Below are 24277 nucleotides of genomic sequence, written 5' to 3'. Positions count from 1 at the left end.
AACTGACTGTTTCAGGTTTTTTTTCCTCTGAAGAGGAAAAAAAAAAAGTGTGTGTTATCCTCATGGATCCCATACAAGCCTTGGCTGATCAGGTCAAGCACCTGACCCAAATGTTCCATAAACTCAATGTGGAACAGCGCACGATGGCCCATACCCAGCAACAGTTGGTGGTTACTGTGCAGGGGGCTGTCGATGCAGGGGCTTCTAGTTCTGGGGGTAGGGATGTGTCATTAGCGTCCCCCGAATCTCCAGTCAAATTGCCCGACCCTTTCTCAGGGGATAAAAAGGAGTTCAGGTCTTTCAGAGAAGGATGCAAGCTTTTTTTTTCTCTAAGGCCCCGCTCCTCTGGGGATGAGTTCCAGAGGGTGGGGGTCATTATTTCCCTACTTCAGGGGGCTCTGCAAGCATGGGCTTTCTCTCTGTCTTCCTCTGCTCCTGAACGTATGTCAGTGAACTTGTTCTTTGAGGCTCTGGGGCACATCTATGATGAGCCTGATAGAGTGCGTCTGGCTGAGGATATGGTGATGAGTGTGACACAGGGGAGGCACTCTGCTGAATTGTTCTGCTCAGAGTTTAGACGTTGGACCGCCGAAGTAACCTGCAACGCCGCCGCCCTGAGGGGGTTGTTTCGCAGGGGCCTTTCTGACCATCTGCAGGACGCTCTGGCATTACATCCACCTCCTGATACCCTGGAGGACGCCATGATGCAGGCGGTCTGTATGGACCAGAGACTCCGGGCTAGAGGAATGATGCAACAAGAGTCTCCCTTGTACCCAAAATTGTGTGACACTGCACCTGTATCTGAGCCCATGAAGGTTGGGTCAGTCTCGGTTAAGGAGAAAGAGAGAAGGCACTGTAGAGACAACCTACTATGCTTTTACTGTGGAGCCTCTGGACATTGGAAAAGGAATTGCCCCTCCTGCCCTTCTTCAGAGAAACCATCAGAGAAACGACTGAGTCTGGGCAGCAATCGAGGAGGTTGTCCAGACTCCCAGGTACATTTTTTCTCACGTACAAAAATGGTGCTCCAGGTTGAATTGGAAATTGCTGGCGGTCCTGTTATGACCACCGCCTTTGTTGACTGTGGTTCCTCCATTAATCTGATTGATGCCCAAGTTGTGACTCTCAATAAGATAGGGACAGTCAGGTTAAAAGACCCTGTTAAAATTGTGGCTGTGGATTCATCCCCTCTTACCCGGGATGGAATTTGTTTTATGTCTGAAGTTTTTTCTATGAAAGTGGGTTCCACTCATGTGGAAAATTTAAGCTGTTTCATTATGAATAATCTGCCTGCAGGACTGGTATTGGGAATGCCCTGGTTGCAATGCCACAATCCTCTTATTGATTGGGTGAAGGGGGAGATCACCCGATGGGGATGTAATGATAATGGTCTGTGTTGTAACCCGATAAAATCCGTATCTGCGTCATCTGTTGGTCTGGATGGTATTCCGGAGTACCTGAGAGACTTTAAAGATATGTTTTCCGAAAGCGAGGCTGAGGCGCTCCCACCACATAGACCATATGATTGTGCTATCAATTTAGTACCTGGAGTCAAATTACCCAAGGCTCGTTTGTTTAATTTGTCCGGGCCTGAGCGCCAAGCTATGAAAGAGTACATTAAAGAAAGCCTTCGCAAGGGGCATATTCGGCCCTTGGTCTCACCCGTGGCAGCGGGGTTTTTCTTTGTAAAAAAAAAGATGGTGGGTTGCGACCGTGCCTCGACTTTCGAGAACTGAACAAAATTACTGTTAAGAACACGTACCCTCGCCCATTGATTCCTGATCTATGCAATCAACCCACGGGGGCCAAATTGTTTTCTAAGCTTGATCTACGAGGGGCTTATAACCTTATAAGGATCCGGGAGGGGGATGAATGGAAAACAGCGTTCTTGACAACTGAGGGGCTGTTTGAAAACCTGGTTATGCCCTTTGGCCTCACTAATGCTCCTGTGATTTTTCAGAACTTTATTAATGTTGTTTTTTCTGACTTGATTGGACGTTACGTAGTCATTTACCTGGCTGTCCTCAGAGTAAATCAAGATGTCAGTCAGTCACACTTGCATCATCTGCATACGGTGCTTATGAGACTCCGGGAGAACCATTTGTATGCTGAGCTGGAGAAGTACTCATTTTTTATGCAAGAACTGTCTTTTCTGGGTGCAATTGTATCCGGGGAGGGATTCCGCATGGATCCAGGGAAGGTTCAGGCCATTACAGGTTGGGAGCAGCCTCATGACCTGAAGGGGTTGCAGCGATTTCTGGGCTTCGCTAATTATTATAGGAAGTTCATTAAAGGGTTCTCGCAGGTGGTAAAACCCATGATGGACCTCACTCTTAAAGGGGCAGATGTAAAAAATTGGTCTGTGGCCGCAAAAAATTCCTTCCTGGCATTGAAGTGTTTTACTACAGCCCCTGTGTTGGTACAACCCGATTCGTCAAGACCTTTATTGTCGAGGTCAACGCTTCGGAGGTGGGGGTGGGGGCAGTATTGTCACAGGGCACCTCTACCCTGACTAACCTCAAACCCTGTGCCTTTTTCTCTAAGAAGTTCTCTTCGGCCGAGAGAAAATATGATGTCGGTAACAGGGAATTGTTAGCATTTAAATTGGCCTTTGAAGAATGGAGGCATTTTTTGGAGGGGGCTGCTCATCCCATTACGGTCATCACTGATCATAAAAACCTGGCCTATATCATGTCTGCTAAGAGATTGACCCCCAGACAGGCTTGGTAGGCACTTTTTTTTCTCGATTTCATTTTACCATCACGTTCCAACCAGGGTCTAAAAATGTAAAGGCCTTATCCCGAAGTTTTGATACTGTGTCCCCTCCAGAACCTCCTTCCTCCATTCTACAACCGGGAGTGGTTGTAGCCTAAATCTCCTCTGAGTTACAGAGAGATTCTGGAAACACAAGCTCCCAGGAATAAATCCCCAGGTAAATTGTTTGTACCCGATCAATTCCGTCCCACACTCCTTCAAGAATTTCATGACTCTGTGTTAAGTGCACACCCTGGTATTGCAGTTACCCGGGGGGCAGTAGCTAGGGGTTTTTGGTGGCCCTGTATGGGTACTGATATAAAAAGGTTTGTGAATACTTGTGGGGTGTGCGCGCGCTCTAAAAGCTCTCAGGTCCAGCCGGCCGGGGAATTGGTGCCTTTGCCAATTCCGGATAAACCATGGACACACCTGTCCATGGACTTTATCACAAACCTTCCACCTTCCAAGAGCAACTCAGTGGTATGGGTAGTGGTTGATAGATTTTCTAAGCAAGCCCACTTTGTGCCATTACCTGCATTACCATCCGCTGAAACCTTGGCTCGCTTGTTTATACAGCACATTGTTTGACTGCATGGAGTGCCTGTGAACATGGTGTCGGACAGGGGTGTGCAATTTGTGGCCAGGTTTTGGAGAGCGCTTTGTATGAACTTGGGGGTCACGTTGTCATTCTCCTCTGCCTATCACCCGGAATCCAACAGACAAACGGAACGCACCAACCAGTCATTGGAGCAGATTCTGAGAAGCCTGGCCTCCTCCAGACAGGAAGACTGGTGTGAGGTATTACCCATGGCAGAATTTGCATTCAACTGTCGGATTAATCAGTCTACCGGAAAGTCTCCCTTTCTGGTCAATTATGGGTTTGTTCCGCAGTTTGGGGAATTTTCCTGTATGGATTCGGATTGCCCTGGTGCCGAGGGGATGGTACAACAATTAAAAATCCTCTGGAAGGAGGTACAGGGGAACATCTCCAAAGCCCAGAAGAAGTTCAAACATTTTGCAGACAGGAGGAGGGGGGTGGTTCCTGCGTTGACAGTGGGGGAAAAAGTCTGGTTGTCCACCTGTAACATCAAACTTAAAATACCCTCTATGAAGTTGGGCACCAAATTTATTGGCCCATACAAGATTGTAGAGGTGATCAACCTGGTGGCATACAGATTACAGTTGCCCACCTCCTTCAAAATCTCTAACGTGCTCCTCAGGTCCCTATTAAAACTTGTGGGGACAGTTAGAGAAGATCCCTCATCTGTGGCTCCACCAGTGTTGGTAGAGGGTCAACTGGAGTATGAGGTAGGGCGCATCGTTGATTCGCGGTGGGTGCGCCGGAGACTTCCATTGGAAGGGATATTCCGTTGAGGATCGGTCGTGGGTTCCGGCCAGTTTGGTGCACGCTGATCGACTGGTGCGGGCTTTTCATGCCAGGTACCCTGAGAAACCTGTGGGTCCAGTGGCCCCCCATTAAGAGGGGGGTACTGTCATGGTTAGGACATGATTAATGTCCTGTTCTCACAGGGTTAACTTTTGCTGGCCTCTCTTTGGATCTGGGAGGGGTATTTATACTCACTCCAAACTAGCATTCTCTGTCAGTTATACTGCTGCTCTGGTGTGTCTGACCCCTGGTGTGCGTGTACTCTGCGTTGTTTGTTTGCTTCCTGTGTATGACCCGGCTTGTTCCTTCACTCTGTACTCCGTCTCTCATTTTGGTACCATTGTCTTTTCTGGTTCTGACCTCCTGGCTTGGCTATCGTCACTCCGTTACTGTTTACCCTTATTGTACCGTCTAATGCCCGTTCTGGTTTTCTGATCTATTGCTACGTCCTGACTATCCATTCTGTCTAACCCTTTGGTACTCTATTGCTATCTCGTGCTTTGACCTCGGCTTGATCTGGTTTCTTGTCTATGCCCCTTGGTAACATTGTCCTGTAGTTACCTTTCTAGGAGTTTCCCTGCAGCTTGTAGCTCCGTGGAGCTTAGGCCACGCCCCCAGAAATCACGTTATTCAGGTCATGGAGCATGCATTTCACCACTGCTGCCCGCTCCGCAGGTATCTTTGTGCACAGTCTTTGTACTCAGGACACGCGCTCTGGCTCAGTGAGCTAGTGCAGTGCGGTGTTTCTGACAGCTCCATTATTTCTACAGCTCTTTACAGACATTATCAGCACTGTCCCCATTGGGGCTCACATTCTAGGTTCCCTATCAGTATGTCTTTGGAGTGTGGGAGGAAACCGGAGAATCTGGAGGAAACATGGGGAGAACATACAAACTTATGAATACATATTAAAGGGATTTTCTCATCAAAGACAACCTCTACCATAATGCAACGACACCGGTACCCCTAGCAAAACAATTAAATAATTTTTCTAGAGGAAACCGCGGTAGCAATGCCCAGTAGTATGAAGAGTCGATGTTAATGAAGGAGACATCATCCCACCGCAAGTAATGATGTTCTGTCTATCAGTCTCCTGACTCTGCAACCAACTAGTAGCCTCAGCGTTCAGGTAACTGAATGGACGGGAGTCCTGGTTTTGGAAAAGATCATAAAATTGTACTAGATTAGAGTGGTAAGAAAAACTTATTTCCTTATTGTACAACAAACAAAACCTTCCATTAGAACAAGCTTACCGATGTATTTGGTGGTAACTCATTCTGCAGCCAACTATGTGCTGTAATATGTAGCAGCTTTAGATGAATGGGTGAAAAATGTTATTAAAAAAGTCTCAGTGAAAAAAAAAATCTTAAACCTTCCCAATTATGTATGTGACTTACTGCAATTTTATTAAATTACTTTGATTGTCATTTTGCCCGGTTTCCAGCATTGCTTTGGGCTTCTGCTGGCCCACATGACCGCTCTACAGCTTTGCCAGCTTATACTACTTTTCCAATGTAAGTCTATGAGGACGAAAACAAGACTGTAGACTTTAACTGAGAAAATAACTTCAGCTCCACACATAAACCCCTGTGTGAGCGGGTTAGTCTTTTTTCAGGTCACATGGGCCCGAAGAGCAGCCCTGTAAACTCGAGAAGACGGTGATAAGTACACTGAACAAAAATATAAACACTTCTGTTTTTGCGCTTTTCATGAGCTGAACTCAAAGATCTAAGACTCAAAAAAAAAAAAAAAAGATCTAAGACTCAAAGATCTAAGACACAAAAGGCCATTTCGTCTCAAATATTGCCTGAGCAATAATCATGCTGTCTAATCAGCACCTGGATATGCCACACCTGTGCAATAATCATGCTGTCTAATCATCATCTGGATATGCCACACCTGTGCAATAATCATGCTGTCTAATCAGCACCTGGATATGCCACACCTGTGCAATAATCATGCTGTCTCATCAGCATCTGGATATGCCACACCCGTGCAATAATCATGTTGTCTAATCAGCATCTGGATATGTCACACCTGTGCAACAATCATGCTGTCTAATCAGCATCTGGATATGCCACACCTGTGCAATAATCATGCTGTCTAATCAGCACCTGGATATGCCACATATGTGCAATAATCATGCTGTCTAATCATCATCTGGGTATGCCACAGCTGTGCAACAATCGTGCTGTCCAATCAGCATCTGGACATACCACATCTGTGTAATAATCATGCTGTCTAATTAGCATCCTGATATGCCATACCAGCGCAATAATCATGCTGTCTAATCAGCATCCGGATATGCCACACCTGTGCAATAATCATGCTGTCTAATCAGCATCCGGATATGACACACCTGTGCAATAATCACGCTGTCTAATCAGCATCTGGATATGCCACACCTGTGCAATAATCATGCTGTCTAATCAGCACCTGGATATGCCACACCTGTGCAATAATCATGCTGTCTCATCAGCATCTGAATATGCCACACCTGTGCAAAAATCATGCTGTCTAGTCAGCATCTGGATATGCCAGACCTGTGCAATAATCATGCTGTCTAATCAGCACCTGGATATGCCACACCTGTGCAATAATCACGCTGTCTAATCAGCATCTGGATATGCCACACCTGTGCAATAATCACGCTGTCTAATCAGCATCTGGATATGCCACACCTGTGCAATAATCACGCTGTCTAATCAGCATCTGGATATGCCACACCTGTGCAATAATCATGCTGTCTAATTAGCATCCTGATATATCATACCTGTGAGGGGGATGGATTATCTTGGCAAAGGAGAAGAGCTCACTAAGACAGATTTAGACAAATTTGTGAACAATATTTGAGATAAAAAGGCCTTTTGTTTACATAGAAAAGTATTAGATCGCTGAGTTCAGTTCATGAAAAATGGGAGCAGAATAAAAAGTGTTGTGCCTATATTTTTGTTCAGTATATTTTAATACACTTGTACTACACTACATACAGAATTGGAAGGGTTTGGTGAAAACATTTTTTATCAAACCTTCTTTAAACCCCATTAGAAAAAATGATTTTTTAGCAAAACAGACATGCATTTAAGTGAAATAAAGGAAAGTTGCAGCTCAGATCAGCAGTAGAAAATCATTCTTTTTTCATCCAGAAAATCCGACAATTCTGATCCTTAAGACGTTCTTTCTGTTTGTCTGTTTATCATAACTGTATGTTATCCCCTTTTTTACTTTAAGGCCGGGATCACACATGCGAGAAACATGGCCGAGTCTCCCATGTTAATACCCGACACTGCCGCCGACTCGGGAGCAGAGCGTGAGGCCTCATAGCAGTACATGAAGCTGCACACTCCGCTCCTGAGTGCCGGCGGCAGTGACGGGAATAAACATGCGAGACTCGGCCGTGTTTCTCGCATGTGTGATCCTGTCCTCATAATAAAAAACTGATAAAAGACTTAATTCAGCTTCCAATGTAATCTTTGAAATGGATTCATTAAAAATGTCACAAGGACGGTATTAGTATGGCCTTTTCTTTACACACCCATGAAGTTCTTATTGTCCAAAAATGAAGGAGACTAATGTTTGTTGTGCCTTTTTTTTTTTTTTTTACACCGGATTACTTTTTTTTTTTTTATACCGACACTTGATCCATGTAGAAATATGAACATCTGAACTAGTGCAGTCACTTACATCAGTCCATGTGATATCTATTTGCACATAGACTGAAAACACATTATCAGAATGTAGCCTTAAAGGAAATCTGCAATACCTTTGCATGGCCAGTCCATTTCTCCGTTACTGAGATATCAGCATTTAACTTTATATGCAAATAATGCTGAATAACAATATTTTAAGAACTACATATTTATTTTAAGTATAATTCTGAAACCTCTGTCACTCCAGCTCTATTTCCCACCCAGTGGAGCCTTGACTGATAGTGTCTTTGCGTGAAGTCACACAGCATAGAGGTTGTTAGTCAAGCTGCTGGAGGCGGAGCTGGGAGTAGAGCCGGAGTGACAGAGATTTCAGATCTACCATAGCCATTCAGCCTCATATAAATGAATAGGCTGAATTCTCAGTAATGGAGGAACGGGTTAGCCATGTAAAGGTATTTCTGGACTTGTATAAAAATGAAAAATATGCCCATATAAAAAGTTTGGTAGGTGAAATCCTGCTGATAAATTCTCTTTAAATGATTCAGGGCTGCACACTGACTTTACCCATACCTACTCTGCAGTGACATTCTAAAACTCAAGCTACACGTGATCATATAGTTGTAGGAGAAGGCAGAGATGGTTTATTACTGTCTGTACCTTCTCTACCGCTGTACACACAAAGCTAAACAAGCGCTATGTATGCAGTAATAGGAAGCACTGATGGCGCTTCGTCCTTCATACACAGCGGTCATGTGATCGCTGTGTATCATGAAGAAGCAGGAGCTGCTGGGCCATAGCAGACCCAGACCACTCTGCTATGCAGACAGCAGGCTGAATTTCCCTTGTTACTGGGGTTAATGCACAAGCCTCAGTTACAAGGGAAACAAGATGAAAATATAGTACTTCAATAATCAAATGCCTCCCCAAAAGGTCTTTTATGACCCGATGAGGGGCACAGTGTGTAACATAAATGACACATAAATAAATACAAAATAAAACATAAATAATTAAAACAAAAAACTAACCATGCCACTGTCAATCCAAATGTTGCTGTTACTAGCTTTGACCCCGTAAGACAAAAGTTAAATGTATTTTAGTAATTCTTTGTAGTCATACAAAAAAGAAAATAAAAAATGAGAAATACAGACACTTATTTCCTTTATTTTTCCACTGATATCACTCTTGCTTTTAGCGTCATCGGTATGCCCATTGATGGTCTGATTGGCTCTTCTTGGATTCTAACCTGTGCCTCTTGGATTTTTTTTTCCCCATATGGAGATTATGATATTTCACCATTGAATATGGGGGTCACTGATGATGTGGGTTGTGGTCCCCCTTTATAAGGGTGTATAAGTTGAGGGGAGTGAAGGAGAAGGGCACAGTTTGTATTGCCATATGCAATTTTTTTTAGCCAATATCTCATATGGCTTCTTGAATTTTACTTTATTTTTTATCTTTTTGATGCATTTACATTGTATATTGTTATTTCATATTTAATGGTTTATATATTTTCTTCTCATGTTCTCCCATTCCAGCTACATTAACACACTGACACTTCTATCACATTTATAATATTTAATAATCACCTCATATTCGCATTCATTATTTTTTGTTTCGTTTGTTTTTTTCAATTATGCTCATTGCACTTTATGGCATCTTGCTGCTTGATTATAATGCCATTCCCCTTCGATCTGCCCAACCGCCCCACCCACCCCACACTCTATCCCTCGTCAGTATCCTATCCTTTCTTGGTCTCTTTGAAAATGGTCAATGATATGTACATGCTCACTGTTATCCAAATCCATGTTACTTCATATGTGTTGTCAATACTGCCTAGCACGCATGATGCTGATGTCACCAACATGCACGCGATGCGATGACGGACATATGTGGAAGTACCTCTATTGGTGAGGACCGCTGAGCCCATGTGACGCTAAATTGACACCATTTAGCTTTTATATAAAAACTCCGGCAGGACATCATGCATAGCACCTCCCTGTGAGAAAGCAACTATGTGAAACAAACGTCAGGGCAGTCCTGAGAGTACATCCATCCCTTTACACCATGAGTAAGCTGAGCTATTGGTATTAACTTACTCATCTTTCTTGGAACATGCATGCACAATTACAATTACTGTAACACCACTGCCTGCATCTCTGCATGGTTTCCCTTCCCCCACCATGCAGGAACACAGACATACTCACCACTTTGTGCCATGCAGTGAGCTCCTTGTCCTTTGCTTGTTGTGTATGTTTTTTGGCAGCATACTTAGGGTGCATGTGCACTTCCTGTTTCTTAAAGAGACAGTGTGCACGCTCCTAATGTGTCCTCAGCCAATTGCTTGGAGTGACTTAGTACTTAAGGCATCTACCCTTGTTGGCAGGTGCCTGAGCAAAAGTCTCCTAGTGTTGGTGCATTTACTAATTGCCAGGTTCTGTCCTGTTTCTGGCTCTGAACTCTGAACCTGTTACTTGTATCTGATCTTGTATGAACCTGCTTACCCTGGGCCTGTATGGTTCAAGACCTATCCCTGAACTTGTTTGTAACTTGCCTGTCCGCACCTGTGGCTCTTTGCCTATCTGCACCTGCGGCTCCTTGCCTTTCACACCTGCAGCTCCTTTCCTTTCTGCATCTGCGTCTCCTTGCCTTTCTGCACCTGCAGCTCTTTGCCTTTCTGCACCTGTAGTTCCTTGCTTGTCCATACCTGCAGCTCCTTGACTGTCCGCACCTGCGGTTCCTTACCTGTCTGCTTTCTAAGACTTTAGTGTCTTTCTTGTCGTTTAGCTACTGAGTTTGTTTTCAGGTACTTTCTGTACTGAACCCTCCCTGGGCCTGTCTAGCCTAGGCTTGAACTCCGAACCTGTACCTGTACCTGAGTCCGTCCTATGTTCCAGAACCTGACCAGTCTGAACCTGTTCCTATACCCTGTGTCCGTCCTGCCCAGTGATCCTGAATTTATGTAGTCCCATCTTGACACTCCGTAATAAGGCCTTCATTCTATCTACACTTGTTGCTATCTGCATATTAAAATAAATAAATCTTTATTTAGCGCTAACATATTCCTCAGCACTTTACAGTTTTGCACACATTATTATCACTGTCCCCGATGGGGTTTACAATCTAAATTCCCTATCAGTATGTCTTTGGAATATGGGAGGGAACCTAAGAACCCAGAGGAAACACACGCAAACACGGGGAGAACATACAAACTCCTTGCAGATGTTGTCCTTGGTGGGATTCGAACCCAGGACTCCAGCGTTACAAGGCTGCAGTGCTATCCACTGAGCCACCGTGATTTATCTAACAATTTTGATTCCTCCTTCTTTTTCGGGAATTTCAGACTTCCTGAAAATAGCTTCTGCCTATTAACAAGTCAGTGATTACCAGCTACTAAAGCCATCTAACAGTGATCACCAGGAAGTAGTGCCACCTATCAGTGATTAACAGCTCCTAATAGCACCTTTCAGTCATTGCCAGCTACTAGTGCCACCTATCACTGATTACATGCTACCAATGACTCATATTAGTCAAAACCAGATACTAGTGGGGATTATCAATGATTACCAGCTACTAATACCGCACTGTTTAGTCATTGCCAGATACTAATGGCACATGCCATGGATAGGATAACCATCTACCCATGCTACCAATCAATAATCAACATGCAGTAGTACCACCATACAGTTATTACCAGTAACTGAAATCATAAATCAGTGATTACGAGCCATTAGTGACAGTTATCACTGATTATCATGTCCCAATGCTATCTTGGAGTAATTACCAGCTAATTGGTGTCACTATCAGTGATTACAAACTGCTAGAGCCATCCATGAGTGATCACCATCGAGTAGTGCCATCAGTTTGTGACTAACAGCTATTAGTGCCAGCTATTAGTGATTATCAGATCCTAGTCCTTCTTTTCAATCTTTGCCAGGTCCTAATGACACTCACCGTTGACAGTTATCTACTGGTGCCACCAGTGAGCCACCTATCAGTAATATCACCTTTAGTTTTTGCTAGCTACTAATGGCATTTACTATTGACAATTAGCCAATGGTGCCACCAATCAGTGATCACCACCAATGAGTAATGACACCTATCAATGATTACCAACTACTAATGAGACCTATAAGTTATTATCTGCTATTAGTGATACTTGTCAGTGACTACCCTTTATTGGTGCCCCCTATCAGTTCTTACTGCTTTCTAGTGCCACCAGTCCGTGATTGCCAGATACTAGTGTTACCAGCTATCAGTGCCACAAGATTACCAGCTATTAGTGCCACCTGTTAGTAATACCTGATTGAAAAAAGCTGGAAAACACTAGGTACCAATGCCAACTATCAGAGATTACCAGCTACTAGCACACCTACCATAGTTACATAGTTAATATGATTTAAAAAAAAAAAAAGATAAATCTTCATCATGTTCAGCCAAGGGATTGGAAAAACTAAAGGAATATGTACACCCACCATGCCCCAGAAGAGCTAATCTCTCCTGATCTCAACTGTCGATCCACTGAACTAAACATTCAGAAAAGAGCTAAACACATCTACACAATTTACTATGTTATTTTCTTTTAAAAAAAAATCATCTAAACCCTTTTAAAAAATATCAACAGTTACTATTTTGACCAGTTCCTGAATTGACTAGTCCACAAAGTAATAGTTCTTATAGTAAAGAAGCCTTTTTTCCCATGGAGGTTGAACCTTTCTTTCTCCAAATGGAGGGTGGGCTCTCTTGTTCTTCAGATGGGGGGTTTACATGACACAGATTTTGACCATACTTTTTGAATCAGCCATTTGTGCACTTATACACGTTAATCATGTCCCCTCTTGGACGTTTCTTCCCATGACCAAATACATTTAATTATTTTAATCTTTCCTAACAACTAAGATCCTTATCAGTTTTATGGCTTTTCTTTGTACCTTTCCTCACTCCAGAGCATCCTTTCTATGAACTGGTGCCCAGAACTGAACTGCATATTCAAGATGAGGTCGCGCTAGCGCTTTATAAAGTGCCAGTATTATGTCCTGGGTCCCACGAGTTTAAACCCTTTTTAATACAAGACAAATTATTAGTGCCCATGTAAATTACTTTATATTTCTCCACATTGAATGTCATATGCTAAGTACTGTAGATGCCTAAACACTTAGTTTCTTCAGTCAACTTGTAACTTATGATCATCTTCCATAGACTGAACTTTACTACAGTTTGGTGTGATTTGCAAAAAATAGAAAAAAAAACTCCATTAATCATGTGTTCTATATAATTAATAAATCATGAATCCAAAAAAAGACCATAAATAATATTAGGTGACTTCCAAAAAGAAATAATATACCCAAAGAAGGGAAGTGAACCACCCAAGTAAAATATAAATATTTTATTAGTACATATAGTAAAAAGAACTCCAACAAGGAGATATTGAAACAAATTGAATACTAAAGTGTAGAACAAGGCACAGTGAACTCCAGGAAACCAGGATCAAAGTGAAATCAAGTGAAACAGATACATATTCAAAAAGTAGATGACAATAGCCAAATACCAGGAATGAAGCAATGATCAGACAAATCAACCATATGAGTATGGTATTTTAAGAGAATATATGGTATAGGATAAATAAAGGATAAAGGTACATAGCTGAGTATTTGTATTTAATAGGGTCCAATGAATAATAAATTGTATATATGGGATCAGTAAGTGATAGTCTGCATAACAAAGGTGCTATGTGCCAAATTGCAATAGTGCCCCATGGAAGAAGGGAAAAGCAAAACGTGCGTCGGGGTTTCTTTTCTCCTTAGCAACCTTACTTTCTAATCTGTGGATATTAATTTACCCATTAGGTGTTTATGTGGCACAGTGTCAAATGTCTTTGCAAAGTTAAACAGTGATTACCAGCTATAAGTGGTCTATCACCACTATGGTGGTCTATTACCATCTATCAATAACTACTAACAACTATTTCCACCTATCAATCATTACCAGCTTCTAATGCCAACTTTTAGTCATCACCAGCTACTAGTGGCACTAATCATTACATGCTAGCTACCTGTGCCACTTATATTGATTACCATTATTACCAGCTATCACCACTTATATTATCAGTGATCACCAGCTAATAGCGCCACCTGTCAGTGATTATCAGCTATAAGTGGGACTTATTAATTATTATTAGTTGCCAGTGCAACCTGTCAGTAATCACCAGCTACAAGCGCCACCTATCAGTGATTACCAACTCCTAGCACAACCTATCAGTGATTATTCTTACCACCTCTTAGTGCCATCATCAGTATTACCAGTTACTAATGGCACCTAGTACTAATGATTACCACCGGGCGGCACGGTGGCTCAGTGGTTAGCGCTGCAGCCTTGCAGCGCTGGGGTCCTGGGTTCGAATCCCACCAAGGACAACATCTGCAAGGAGTTTGTATGTTCTCCCCATGTTTGCGTGGGTTTCCTCCGGGTACTCCGGTTTCCTCCCACATTCTAAAGACATACTGATAGGGAATTTAGATTGTGAGCCCCATTGGGGACAGTGATGATAATGTGTGTGCAAAACTGTAAAGCGCTGCAGAATATGTTAGCGCTATATAAAAAAATAAAAGAGAGAGATTAGTGCCATCAACTATTAGTGCCACCTTTTATTTATCACCAACTATTAGTGGACATATTATTAAGTACTGGCTACCTGTGCCACTAATTAGGTATCCTCAGCCAGTTAAGGTATTTACCAGTGATTACCAAATACTAATAACACGTATCAGTAATCACTAGCGAGTAGTGGCACTTATCAGTGATTACCAACTACTAGCTCCACCTGTCAGTGATTACCAGCTCATAATTTCACCATTTAGTCATTGCCAGCTCCTAATGGCACTTACCATTGATAACTAACTACCGCCGGTGCCACCAATCAATGATCTCCAGTTAGTAGTGCTACCTATCAATGATTACCAAGAATTAGTGCCACCTGCCAATGATTACCAGCTACTAGAACCACCATTTAGTCATTAGCAGTTACTAATAGCATATCAATAATTTTTAAAGCACCATTAATTACATATGAACATGGGCTACATTCATATAACATATGTAGAATAAAGTAAACAATTTGACAGACTGGTAGAGAAACATAGTGGACTCTGCCCTCATGGGATTACAAACTTCAGGGTAATGGAGAAGCAAAGAGTAGCTACCTGTGCCAACAATCAGGGATCACCAGCAAGTGGCGCCACCCATCAGTGATCACCAGCTACTAGTGCCATCGATCAGTAATTACCAACTATTAGTACTAGGTATCAGTGATTATCACCTACTAATGCCACCATTTAGCCATCACCAGCTACTAATGGCACTTATCATTACATACTACCTTTGCCACCTATTAGTGATCACCAGCTATTAGTGCCACCTATTAGTGATCACCAGCTATTAGTGCCATGTATTGGTTCCATGACAATTGTGTACAAGATAATTGTGTACGGACAATTGTGTACAGAAAATTGTGTACAGGCCAATTGTGTCCAAGGACAATTGTGTACAAGGACAATTGTGTACAGGGCAATCGCCTTGTACACAATTGCCTTGTACACAATTGTCATTGTACACAATTGGCCTGTACACAATTGTCTGTACACAATAGTCCGTACACAATTATCTTGTACACAATTGTCCTGTCACCGTGATGACCAGCTATTAGTGCCACCTATTTGTGATCACCAGCTATTAGTGTCACCTAGTAGTGATTATCAGCTGTAAGTGCCACCTAATAGTGATCACAGCTATTAGTGCCACCTATTAGTCATCACCAGTTACTAGTGCCACCTATCTGTGATCACCAGCTATTAGCGCCACCTATTAGTGATTATCGGCTATTAGTGCCACCTATCAGTGATCAACAGCTATTAGTGCCACCTATTAGTGATTATCGGCTATTAGTGAAACCTATCTGTGATCACCAGCTATTAGTGCCACCTATTAGTGATTATCGGCTGTTAGTGCCACCTATCAGGGATCACCAGCTATTAGTGCCACTTATTAATGATTATCAGCTATTAGTGCCACCTATTAGTGATAACCAGCTATTAGTGCCACCTATTAGTGATCACCAGCTATTAGTGCCGCCTATCAGTGAGCATCAGCTATTAGTGCCACCTATTAGTGATCACCAGCTATTAGTGCCACCTATTAGTGATCACCAGCTATTAGTGCCACCTATTAGAGATCACCAGCTATTACTGCCGCCTATCAGTGAGCATCAGCTATTAGTGTCACCAATCAGTGATCACCAGCTATTAGTGCCACTTATTAGTGATTACCAGCTATTAGTGTCACCAATCAGTGATCACCAGCTATTAGTGCCACCTATTAGTGATCACCAGCTATTAGTGCCACCTATTAGTGATCACCAGCTATTAGTGCCGCCTATCAGTGTTCACCAGCTATTAGTGTCACCAATCAGTGATCACCAGCTATTAGTGCCACCTATTAGTGATCACCAGCTATTAGTGCCATCTATTAGTGATCACCAGCTATTAGTGCCACCTATTTATGATCACCAGCTATTAGTGCAACCTATTTGTGATCACCAGCTATTAGTGCCACCTATTCGTGATCACCAGCTATTAGTGTCACCTATTAGTGATTATCAGCTGTTAGTGCCACCTAATAGTGATCACAGCTATTAGTGCCACCTATTAGTCATCACCAGTTACTAGTGCCACCTATCAGTGATCAACAGCTATTAGTGCCACCTATTAGTGATTATCGGCTATTAGTGCCACCTATCTGTGATCACCAGCTATTAGTGCCACCTATTAGTGATTATCAGCTGTTAGTGCCACCTATCAGGGATCACCAGCTATTAGTGCCACTTATTAATGATTATCAGCTATTAGTGCCACCTATTAGTGATCACCAGCTATTAGTGCCGCCTATCAGTGAGCATCAGCTATTAGTGTCACCAATCAGTGATCACCAGCTATTAGTGCCACTTATTAGTGATTACCAGCTATTAGTGTCACCAATCAGTGATCACCAGCTATTAGTGCCACCTATTAGTGATCACCAGCTATTAGTGCCACCTATTAGTGATCACCAGCTATTAGTGCCGCCTATCAGTGTTCACCAGCTATTAGTGTCACCAATCAGTGATCACCAGCTATTAGTGCCACCTATTAGTGATCACCAGCTATTAGTGCCACCTATTAGTGATTATTGGCTATTAGTGCAACCTATCAGTGATCACCAGCTATAAGTGCCACCTATTAGTGATCACCAGCTATTAGTGACGCCTATTAGTGATCACCAGCTATTAGTGCCACCTATCAGTGATCACCAGCTATTAGTGCCACCTATCAGTGATTATCAGCTATTAGTGCCACCTATCAGTGATGACCAGCTATTAGGGATGCCTATCAGTGATCACCAGCTATTAGTTTCACCTATTAGTGATCACCAGCTATTAGTGCCACCTATCAGTGATTATCGGCTATTAGTGCCACCTATCAGTGATGACCAGCTATTAGTGTCACCTTTTAATTATGACTAGTGGAACTTATCAATGATAACTAACTAATATTGCCACAAATCAGTGTTCACCGGCTATTAGTACCACCTATTAGTGATTACCACCAGTTATTATTGCCACCCTTCATTGATTACCAGCTATTACTGACACTTATCAGTGATTACCAGCTATTAGTGCTCGTTATCAGCAGCATTTTGAGGTAATTAGTGGTGTCTAGAAGATTTCAAGGCACATCAGTAACACACTATGTGATCCCATCATCGACATAACAACCAAAGTAATCTGAAATTCTGTGAGATTACAGTCACATATTACAAAGCCTTCCGTGATGCCTTAATGTGAAATAAAATTATGGAAGCATACTGCCGCCTACGATAAATCACTGGACCTTTACATTTTTACAAATAACAGCCCCATTAGTATTGTTGTGTTTCTTCTGGTGGCTGAGACCATGAATTTCAGTCCTATCAGGGAACGCTTCAGCATGGAGATTGGATCTAATTATTATATGGTATTTCTGCAGAGTTGGATCTTGATATAGATAGATGCGCCAATTTCCTGTCCAAAGGCTTGTCTGATTTGCACAATCCTTTGTTACTCGACAGAGCACATAACGAGCTGCAATGACCCATTGTAATCAACTTGATCAATGGGAACCTGTTCTGATTTATAATTTTTCATTAAATGAACTGGTAGATTTAGGTCTTCTAGAAGAAATTATACTATTATATCTCAGAATTAGTAACCCTTTTGGGGGGGTTATTCGGGACCTTTGCATATTTTTTGCTATAAGGCTACGATCTTAGAGGCAGGTAGTTGCTAACTACCTGTTGTGCTCAGTGCTGATCTCTGCCGGGTCAGAGGAGTCACAGTCCACTTCCGTCAGCAATTCTGTGGTTTCTGGTGACGTTGCGTCGACAGAACAGCTTATTCTTTTTTTGCTTTGATCTGTTGATGGGGCATCTCTACCGATGTCATGCTGATTGACAGCCGGATCCCAGCTGCCTAACTGCGGGGAGCCAACTGTCAAATGTCAGCAGAGACGCCCTGTCAACAGAGCAGAGCGGAACAGGAAGAGCTGCTTTGTTGACATGAGGGAAATTAAGCAGCAGAATCACTGTCAGGAGCAGTCTGTGACTGTTTTGGCCATGCAGGGATCGGCGCTGGGCAGAACAGGAAAGTAGTTGCTAACTACCTGCCTGTAGATCTTAGCCCTATATCAAAAAATAAGCAAAGTCCCTGATAACCCCTTTAAGTAGGCCAGCATTGGTGAGCCTGACTTTGATAAATGAGATTTGTAAAAGTATTTGAGATGGATGAATACCATTTGTGCACACCATTGTGGAATATAGTGCCCTATATACGGTAAAAAGGGAAGATAAATATCTATACGCTTTTATCCACAGATATACAATATCTAAAATCCTTTGTACCTCCTTTCTTTACAGCTGGTCGTAAAGGCCATAAGTGATATAGATTGTCCTGAGGTCAAAAAGTCCTCAAATATTAGTCCAGAGCTGCCACCTCTGACCTGCAGCTTTATGTGGAATGTGAAAATGTCAATATTCTTAATGTGAAAGGCTCATGAAACAGCCATGTGTCCTTCTTTCTTAGATCCGCTCATATATATTCTCCTTTCAGGGCGATTGGGAATATTTTTTATTATTGGTGACTACCGAAAGGTACGTATTAAATGCTCTAAACGTACAGGCTTCTCATAATAACACTTAATGGGGGTGTCTGGTTTTGTAAACTTATTATCAAACATCAAATTTATTAATTCTGAATCCTGAGATCTTCCACAATTAGCTAGCTCAGAAAACAGCTACAAAAGTAAGTCTCTGTCTCTGGAGGACTTAAACCATGTAATGCTTGATATTTCCTGAGGTGGCGCTGCAGGGGAACTGAATGTTCACTGAAAAATAACAGAAAGATAACAACTGATTGTTCTAACAGTATGACACCTTTTGGGGGGCCTGTTCTAACAAAAAGACATTGTCAAAAGTAGATATTCCCGTACAGGGCAATTTGTAGTAAAATTATATATATAATATATATGTGTATCTGTGGAGCCCGATAGGCTAAAGCTGGCCACACACAAGAGCTAGCTATCAGCCGACGTACAGCTAACTCCCCCTCTGCATAGGAATGCTTGGCTTAGCCATACGTTCATATTTTTTCCACAATTTTTTATCTTCCCTGAAATCATCATCATTCAGGGTAGGGTAAGGAGGCTCCCATGCACATCAGATAGTTGGTCACTTTGAAACTGGTTAGTTTGGCTGACTTTCTCCAAATATGGGGCCTTAAGGCGAGCCGGTAATACTGCATTTCACTTATCACGCAAGGGTGGTTTATGCAGAGGGCTTTTGCCATTTGAGGGTCACTTGGATTCAGTCCTGTTCTCAGTGTAAAATGTTGCATAAAAGCGAAAATTATTTCTATTACATTTTTACATTGCTCCATATTTCAGTTTCATACTTAATTATAGTAATAATTTTGTATTTAATATGAAAGCAAGCTAGATAAATTTACAGACTGATTGGGTCAGATTCACATAGATCTGAGACAATGGTATGGTCCACACGAAGGTCATCAACTCGGCATTTTGGCTTAAATGAAGCAATGCTTGGCTGAACTGTTAGTATCCTAATGGATTATCATATGTATGAAACTTTTGTATAGTCCTAAAATTATAGGAAAGTGGAAACCAGTAATTACTATTGCAATTTACCTCTAATTATAAGCGATAGTTTTCCAAGTTCTTGTTGAGTTGAAGCCCTTGGTATATAGCCATATAAAATGGTGAACATGAATAAACCCCAAAGCAGCACGGTGGCTCAGTGGTTAGCACTGCAGCCTTGCAGTGCTGGAGTCCTGGGTTCGAATCCCACCTAGGACAACATCTGCAAGGAATTTGTATGTTCTCCCCGTATTTGCGTGGGTTTCCTCCGGGTGCTCTGGTTTCCTCCCACACTCCAAAGACATACTGATAGGGAATTTAGATTGTGAGCCCCATCGGGGACAGTGATGAAAATGTGTGCAAACTGTAAAGCGCTGCGGAATATGTTAGCGCTATATAAAGATTATTATTATTATTTAAAGCAGCAGCTTGTGATAGAAATCGGTAAATATGCCGTAATCCATTGCTTTATGTATAGGAAGGTCACTTAGGATGTTAATATTCTATATATCTAAATATCCACCACCTTTGACTAACATCCTCCCCTGCTCCACAGATAACAGAGAAGCTGTCTGTGTCTCCTGTACATATCCCAGGAGTCATTAAGGGTGTGTCCGACTGAAAAAAAAAAGTACATTACACCATAGGAAGCCTGCAACCTGCTGGGTAATAAAATAAAGCCGTGGAGATCAGACGTTAACTCTTTTTTTATGTCTCCTTGTGTTGGAGAAAATCTGTTTATGGTGGAGATCTGTCTTACGAGAAGCTTCTAACAGGAAGATTAGGCCTGGACCCAATATAAGTGATACATGATGTGAAATAATGGTCCATATTTCTATATGGCAGCAACTGATTCCTACAAAGACATCGCCTTACCCTAATAACCTTTTATGCTGACCATCAAGAAATGGGGATAGATTTTGTCAGAAACCCCAAAAACTCATCATTTTTTTCAATTGAAATGTTGTCAGGATACTAGTTACTAATTGATGAAGGGGTGGGTGGACACTTCTGCGTCAATGTGGAACGGGTTAAAACCTCACCTGTGTGCCCTCTGATTATAAATGGTTTGGGGGGGGGGCTTTATATGAGGATGACATATTTTCAGGGATGAAAAAAGGTTGGTAGGAGGTGCAGATAGAAAGGCATTAAAGGGCTGCAGAAATCTCGTCTACCAGTCTATGGATGCCATGGGCGGTCGCAGGGAAAGACAATATAGTCTTACCTGTAAATGCAAAAATCAGCAGGATGCAATGGGATAAAGTGGCAGCACTTACCGCTCTGTTCTCCTAGAAAGACCAGCTTGAATTTCCTCAGTGGGTTTCCAAAATCTCCCCCTGCAGACATGATGCTCGGGGAAGGACCAGGAGACAGGACCAGGAAAAAGAGCAGCCAAATCCCTTTTCTGCAGGATGCTCTCTCCTCTCTGGGTCCTGTGTGTCTGCTCTGGAGTCTGGGATGCTGAATGGAGGCTGGGGAGGAGGAAAAGATGTGGGTTAACTGGGTGGTGTCTGCAGTAAGGCAGGAATAGGTTAATCTCTTCCCTGGGAGAGGCAGTGCAGGCAGTAGAGTAGGTGAATCAGGATGCTCTAGGCTGCTCTGCTCCACATCTCCCCCCTCCCCACCCATAGACAATACGCCTGCGTACTCCCCCCTCACTCACTGCTGGCCCAGCTTTGCTGATGTCAGTGCACAAGCTGATTCACAGACTGAATGACAGACAGGCTGAAGAATGTGCCATACAAATACCTGCACTGTTATGCAGTTGGAGCCGACACAATCCCTGTATTGCCGCCAAGACCGGGTTTTTGCATTTCAATGTTATTTTCTTTCTACTATAGAAATCCCTTTTCGCTATATTCTGAGTGCAGCACCCTAAATGTCATACGCTCTGACTCTCCACCATTGTGTCCAGTATTTGTTGATAGACTGCAGCGGTGGCACCGTTGTCTAATGTCACTAATCACTGAACTCACCCATGATTAGTGATGGGTGAACCCCTGGATGTTTGGGTCCGGCCAAACAGTTAAAAAAAAAGTTTGGTTCAGGTACCTAAACCCAGACCCCATTCACATGAATGGGGGGCCCGAACATGCAGTGTTTGCACACTACTATCACATGCAGTCTCTGTTCAGGGTCCATGCCTGAACTGTAGGTGTTTGGTACAGACCCCCTATTCGGTTTCGCCCATCTCTAGCCATGGTGCCGAGATAGTATGAGACCACTGTACTCTGTGATTGCCTGCAGCATTCAAACCCAAAGTTGTGTAATCACGGTTGCAGTTTGTCAACAGGGAGAGGAGGCAGGAGAAGAGAGGCTGTGCTAGAGCAGTGATGGGTGAGTATAGTTGAGTTTGTCAATTTTAAATGAAGTCAGTCGAACTAACCAGTTTTAGGCTGTGTGCAAACGTCCGGAATTCCCGTGGATTTTATGCGTTTGTCTCGTTTTTTGGCCGCGAAAACGCATAAAATAAGCAACCAATTGAATTCAATGGCATTCTGCATATGCTGTGCTAATGCTGCGTATTTTTCCATGGCGGAATCGCATCGCGGAAAAATACACAGCAGGCTCATTCTTTGTGCAGAACCGCGGGAATTCTGCACACATAGGAATGCATTGTTCTGCTTACTTTCCGCATGTGGCTATGCCCACCATGTGCAAAGTAAGCGGAAAATGTGCGGATGATACCCAGGTTCTGGAGGAGACCTGCGATCAGCGAGACCTGGCAATGCTGTTGACAGTTGTAGTCCACAACCCCCCATATGTGTATTGTGCGTATTAAGTACATAATTAAAAAAACAGCGTTGGGTTTCCCTTCTTTTTCCTAACCAGCTGAGGGAAGGCAGACAGCTGGGGACTGGACTCACAGAATGGAGAAGATGGAGAAATTTTGCTCTCTATCTTCTCACATCCAAAAGAATCAGGACACACTAAGCTGACACTCGGATTAAAATATGATTAAAGTTTGATCAGAGTGTCATTAGCATAACATATTCCATTCTCTATAGATGAATAGCTTTTATGGGAAATTATTCTCACGATGATGCCAGAATTATTAGCCAAGGCAATTGTGGACACGTCTCCAATTACTATTGTGTATATATCTATCTTAGGCACCTTTCACACGTCTTGATATTAATGGTACTGGAAAAACCAATGCACCCATAGACTTGAATGGGTCAAACTTTAGTGTGCTGTAATACTTTCTCATGCCCAGTAGCTACGCTACTGGGGGGGCAGAGGGAGCCATCGCCCCGACCCGGTCCCATGAAGGGGCCCACTCGGAGCAACAGCCGCTTCTGTCCTCAGGCAGCACTCAGGGAGACCACAGCAGATTGCCTGCTCCCCTATCTTCCTGAGATGCTGCAGGCTGACTAGTAGAGTCTCTGTGCAGTGTAGTGTGTGGCCAGTGCTAGGCTGTTAAGTTTCTGACCTGCTCAGCTGTCCATGCTGCAGGCTTCCTGTGTGCTCTGGTTCATGCACGCTGGAGCTCCCCGGGGCCCTAATGCCCACATTACAGTTACCTCAGACACTGCCTGGCCATGTCTAAGGCTAGTTTCACACTAGCGTTTTATTGCGCTGCGTTTCGTGCGCACATCAAACTCATGACAAAAATGCTTACAAACGCTTGTAAACGCTGCGTTTTTTTCTCGCCTCATTGTGTGCGTTAAGGCAAAAAAACGCACTGTTTGTATGTGTTTTAAAGCGTTTTTCATGGGTTTGCGTTTTTATTGCACATGATGTCACAATCACATGAGTAATAATCCTTGACCAATTAGTGCAACAGACTCCACCAATTGGACAGCAGTGGGTGTGTGTTATTTGAATTCTTTATATAGACCCTGTTTACAGGTATTCTTCACATTTGCTTGTTTTTTTTCTTGACGACATGGATCTGCGCTGGAAGAGTTTTCACTTCAACTTGGATCTGGACATCAGGATGGCTCAGGCTTATGCAGTTGCTTGCCATGAGCAAAGGGAGAAAGAGAGACAGAGAAGACGGCAGCGGCGGCGTTTGTGGATTGATCCAATTGTTGAACTCCGGGAGAGCCGTGGAGCGTACCACACCCTCTACAGCGAGCTACAGGCAGACCCGGATAAATTTACTGATTACACACGGATGTCCCAACAAAGATGCAGGGATTTGCTTGGTCGTGTACAAGATGTCATCCGGAGACAGGACACACAGCTCCGTCGTGCGATTCCTCCTGAGGAACGTCTCCTGGTCCAGTTCTATTTTCCCATGCCACGGCCTCTTCCCAACACCGAAGGTC

At 43.0% G+C, this 24277-nt stretch overlaps 1 protein-coding gene across 1 annotated transcript in view; it reads right to left on the bottom strand.

Moving 5' to 3' along the window:
- RAB6B (RAB6B, member RAS oncogene family) overlaps window positions 1–21629 on the bottom strand; it is a 147756-nt gene extending 126127 nt beyond the window's left edge. Inside the window, exon 1 of the mRNA XM_073576537.1 lies at window positions 21281–21629. Within this exon, the coding sequence (XP_073432638.1) occupies window positions 21281–21350 (70 nt within the window). The 5' untranslated portion in view covers window positions 21351–21629. The remainder of the gene's footprint in view (window positions 1–21280) is intronic.
- Between the last annotated feature and the right edge of the window lie 2648 nt (window positions 21630–24277).

The sequence above is a fragment of the Dendrobates tinctorius genome, unplaced genomic scaffold, assembly GCF_039654945.1.
Source record: "Dendrobates tinctorius isolate UK_male_01 unplaced genomic scaffold, ASM3965494v1 ptg000049l, whole genome shotgun sequence".
NCBI classification, from domain to species: Eukaryota; Metazoa; Chordata; class Amphibia; order Anura; family Dendrobatidae; genus Dendrobates; species Dendrobates tinctorius.
Note: the sequence above shows the minus strand (reverse complement) of the source record. Positions and strands in the feature narration are given on the sequence as shown.